Here is a 4,483-nt window from a genome sequence, read left to right as displayed (position 1 = left end):
GCTCCGTCCGCGTCCCAACCAACCAACGGACGACTGTTCGTTAGGTTATACTACTATTAGGGTTATAATTAACATCCTTTTCTTTTCTCTTCTTTTCTTCCGATTCCGTGTCTCGTTTCTCGTCTCGATCGCTAGGGCCTGACGGTGACCCTACTGGTACTAGTACCAGTAGTAGTATCTTACTGCAGCCGCCTGCCGGCGTAACGCATCCGCTGGTTTGATGAGCGATTGATTTGATTGCTCCACCGCCGCCTCCGCTTCTGTGTTTTCTCCGTCCGTCCGTCCGTCCAGTCCAACGCCTCGCATGTCCCCGGCCCGTCCAGCACCCCTGACCGCTCCCGGGTTTTGTACCGCTCCCGTTGGTTCTTCTTCCTCCTCCTCCTCCTCTTCCTCTTCGCTTGCGATCGATCTCCTACGCTCGATCCAAAAACAAAAAAGAAGAAGGAAAGAAAAAAGGAAACGGCAGCGAGGCAGCAGACGGAGAGCGTGTGGGCTCTTGATTATCTTTGGATTGATTGATGAGCCGCGCCCGTTGCCCGAGGCCGCTAGTGGCGAACCCGTGAGCCCGTGACGCCCTGCTCCCTCCCTGCTTCCTTCCTCTGCCCCCGCCTGCTCTGCTTCCCTCGGCTCGGTGCCCTGCTCATCGCCTTTCCCACCAGGATCCCATTTCTTTTCTCTTTTCTCTCCTCCCGCCGGCCGTCCTCCCTTCCCCTCTCCTCAGCCGCAGAGCGTCGGCGGCCTCCAAGCGCTGGCTGGTGGTGTCTTTCTAGGCAAGAAACAATCCCTCGGTTTCCACGCACGCTTTGGTGGACTTTACCCTTTCCTCTGCTTCCCTCCCCCCTGGTTTTCTGCCTGGCTGCGGAGGGTTTGGTGGGGGTTTGGGGGGCCTTTCCTGGCTGGCGGCGCATCTATGCAGCGATTTCCTCCTCCCCCTCCTGCCATTTCGGGTCCAGATTGATTCATCCCCGCCCGGATTTCGGTCAATCAGATCGCTCGCCACCCGTCTTCTCCCGTCCTCGGGGCCGGAAATTTCCCCCCTTTCTCTCTAGGGGGCTCCGCCCCGCCCGCCCGCGCTCCGATCGATGGCGTCGTCCTGCATCCCGACGGGCATCCGGCTGCCGGACCTGGACATGGTCAAGGCGGCGGCGGCGGCCGGGGCCGGGGTGGGGCCGCCGGGCGCGGGGCCGCTGCGGCCGGCGCACTCCTCGGCGTCCTCGGCGCTCTCCGACGCCTCCAACTCCTCCTCGGCCTCCTCGCTCTCGCTCAAGCGGGCGCGCACGCCGCGGAAGCGCCTCAACCAGACCTACAACGAGGCGGCCGCGCTGCTCGCCTCCATGTACCCCTCCGTCTTCCCCGCCGGGGACAGGGCGCCGCCGTCGCCGAGGCTCCTCGGCCTCGCCTCCGCGCTCGCCGACGACCCCTCCCGCGCCGACCTCCTCCCGCCCTTCCCCGTCCTCGGCAACGCCGCCTGCCTCCTCCGCGACGCCGCGCCGATGCAGTCGCCCACGCCGCGGAGCCCCGTGCTCGCCAGGGCCTGCCCGTCGCCGGCGGCCGTCAGCAGCGCCTTCACCGAGTTCCGCGACTCCGCGCCGTCCCCGGGGACCCCCGACGGCGCCGCCGGCGCGGACGGGCCCGGGGAGCTCGACTTTGAGGATGATGACGACAGCTTCGACGCAGACTCCTTCCTCCTCGGCGGCGCCGATGAGGGCGCGGCGGCCGAGGGGATCGACGGCATCATGGGCAAACTCAGTATGGAAAACGGCAGCGATGCTTCGACTATCAACCGCGTCCTCTCCAGCTCCGGCATAGACCCCTACATCAGAAACCTCATGGTGCTCGGGCTCGGGTTCCGGCGCTCACGGTCTAACATCAAGCAGGCACTGAAGCGGCAGGACGATGACAGCGAATGGTGGATGTGCCCTGCCATCCCATTGAAGGACATTATGCCAGTGCCTCCTCCATCAATGGCGCCGCCGCCGCCCCCGGTGGAGAAGAAAAAGAAGAAGACTAAGAAGAAGGCGTTGAAGGACATAGCTGCCGGACCATGCATTACATGTCTTAAGGAGGAAATTCCTGACCCTGCTTATGGGGATGATGGGATTTTTGGACTGAAGGCGCCCAAGACAGGGTTGGGCCTGAGCCTCAACACCGAGGAGGTGCTCAAGGCGTGGTATGACAGAGGCTCTGTGTTCGCTGACGGCAACATACCTGATGCGTCATCCGCTGACTGGCTGGTAAGAATTTATAGTTTCTTTAGATAATTTTGGTATTCCTCTTCATGTGTCAATGACACAAGTGATCGATTGAAATGCCTGCACTGCATTAGAACTTAATTTTGATTAGCTGCTGGTCTCTGCTAGGGAAAAAAAATCCTCCACTAGAGCTAATTTGATAAATACTACTCCTATATGATAATTTCATCTTCTCAGTACATTATTAAGGAAAACAGGGCATCACATCCAAGTTTTTAATCATTTGGAGTGTGTAGATGGAAGAAGGAAAACAAATCTTCGATCCACGTTGTCCCATTGTAGTATCTTATTAGTGGTGATTCTTCATTTTGTTTTATATGCAATACTACCCATTGTAACTCAAAATTCCAATATCTTATTCTGGTCTACAGTGTATCTCCTTGAGCCATAATCTTCAGGAAATGCTTCTTTGGGTGAGCCTGGATTCTCAGGCTCATTTGCAGTAAAGAATATTAGGAATAAGTTCTTACAGAATGAATACATGTTTGCATCAGTTTAATCAGAACAAGGGAAAATATATCAAAAGTTCTTCTTTTCACTAGTCTGAACACCAAAGAAAGATTGTTTCTCCAACAACTAATTTTGATACCTCTGTCCATTGCTCACGCCGCTTTGTGGAAATACTCTTAACAATAGTAAACGCACGAGAGAAATGAGCTTTATAACAACTCTACGTTAGCTGAACCTTTCAATGAGTGATGGCTTATCTCAACTGTGTCACATCGGACAACTAAATACATTAAGGCATGCAACGGATATCTTTCCTTTTGATAGGGAGTGGTTGGGCTCAAACTGGTGCTTTTGGACCCATAGACACATCTACTATGACATATTATACCCTGTATTAATTTGATTTTTTCTCCCTGAAGATTTCCTTAGCAAGTGGCAAATGTATTTTCTACAATTTTTGGGATTGCATCTATTGGATCGATCAGTTTTAGATGTTTTTGTACAGCCAATTTTTATACGACAGTTGCATTATTTCATAGAAAGTATTGCTATCAGGGAGCATGGTTTACGCAGCCATAAACTACATTAGCATGCTGAAAACCATGTGAGCTGCCAATAATGCTATGAACATCTGATTCATTCATCTCTTACATGTGTATCCTTCGTTTTCAGGCTAAACTTTCAGATATTGAACTGTTTCTAGAGAATGGTGCTGCCGGTGCTATCAGGGAAGGCAGCGTACAGAAATTGAAGCACAAGCAGAAGCAGTGCACGCCCCTCCTCTCAAATAAGACTCGGTACCAAGCACGGAAGGTGCACGCCGAGTCTCGCCCTCGGGTCAAGGCAAGCACCAGAACTCATTCCCGAGCTTTAGGCCTCCCAAGTAGTGTAGTCTATTGAAGTCTCAACCCAAACGCCAAGTTTTAGGCCTCCCAAGTAGTGTAGTCTATTGAAGTTTGAAAAAGAGCTTCTGAAGGTCCTCATGCTCATCTTTGGTTCTTGCAGGGGAGGTTTGTCAGCCAGGCGGCTCTTCTGCAGAAAGCCGGCGAGAAAGAGGCCTAGGGGAGGACAATCTTGCTTGCTCCCATGAACATTTTGTCTTGGGATTCAATTTCACTCCCCGTAGAAGTGAAGCAGATGACGGCTTCTTGTCTTTTTTCTTTTCTGCACTTCTGTGATCATGTAGAGAGGGTTAGGGGTTGCCTGTAGAGTAGCTTCTGAGGCTGCTGGTTAGTTTCCTAGTTCAGATGCTGCTGAGGCAAAGAAGGCCGTAAGCCAAAAAACATGGTAACAATGGTACAGTGTCGTGGCAATGACCAAAGTTCTTCTGCTACTTTGCTCCCGTCTTATGCTCTGAACCCTCTGAAGAAACTGGCACTTGGTGCTCCTAAAATGTTCTGCCACAGCTCTGAAGTTTTGTACAAAAATGGATCTGCAAAATTTGTTGGACATTAGGGGAGCATTTGATTCGCAAGGTTCTAAAGTACATGAATTGAAAGAAAGAAAAACTAGGATTAGAATGTCATGTATGAATCCTTCCTAGGATTGGAAAACATCATAGGAAAAGCAAAGCAAGATGTTAGTGGATGGAATTCTTCTCCGAAACATTCCCTCCGTACCATAATACAGTATAAGACAGTTTTGTGAGCTAAGAAATATTATGGGACGGATGGAGTAGAGCGCAAGGGGACCCTAAGAAATATTTTTGCCAAGGATTTCTATTGTGTGAATCAAATGATCTCCAAAGAGATAATTTTGAATCCTCTAAAGTTTCTTTGAAA

The 4,483-nt window shown here is 51.8% G+C and overlaps 1 protein-coding gene across 1 annotated transcript; it reads left to right on the top strand.

The window, feature by feature from the left end:
- Window positions 1–201: 201 nt before the first annotated feature.
- LOC123407768 (protein CHLOROPLAST IMPORT APPARATUS 2-like) lies at window positions 202–4,035 on the top strand. The gene is made up of 3 exons (XM_045100973.1): window positions 202–2,234; window positions 3,375–3,545; window positions 3,708–4,035. The coding sequence occupies exons 1-3, from the start codon at window positions 1,083–1,085 to the stop codon at window positions 3,762–3,764; spliced, it is 1,380 nt and encodes a 459-aa protein (XP_044956908.1). The 5' UTR covers window positions 202–1,082; the 3' UTR covers window positions 3,765–4,035.
- The last annotated feature ends 448 nt before the right edge of the window (window positions 4,036–4,483 follow it).

This window comes from Hordeum vulgare, chromosome 7H (genome assembly GCF_904849725.1).
Source record: "Hordeum vulgare subsp. vulgare chromosome 7H, MorexV3_pseudomolecules_assembly, whole genome shotgun sequence".
NCBI classification, from domain to species: Eukaryota; Viridiplantae; Streptophyta; class Magnoliopsida; order Poales; family Poaceae; genus Hordeum; species Hordeum vulgare.
Note: the sequence above shows the minus strand (reverse complement) of the source record. Positions and strands in the feature narration are given on the sequence as shown.

What these genes read in the sequence shown, in the direction of transcription:
- LOC123407768 (XM_045100973.1), top strand. Translation starts at nt 1,083, where the DNA reads ATGGCGTCGTCCTGCATCCCGACGGGCATCCGGCTGCCGGACCTGGAC. An exon ending in CGTCATCCGCTGACTGGCTG is followed by an intron (nt 2,235 to 3,374) that starts GTAAGAATTTAT and finishes CTTCGTTTTCAG; the next exon opens with GCTAAACTTTCAGATATTGA. An exon ending in AGTCTCGCCCTCGGGTCAAG is followed by an intron (nt 3,546 to 3,707) that starts GCAAGCACCAGA and finishes TGGTTCTTGCAG; the next exon opens with GGGAGGTTTGTCAGCCAGGC.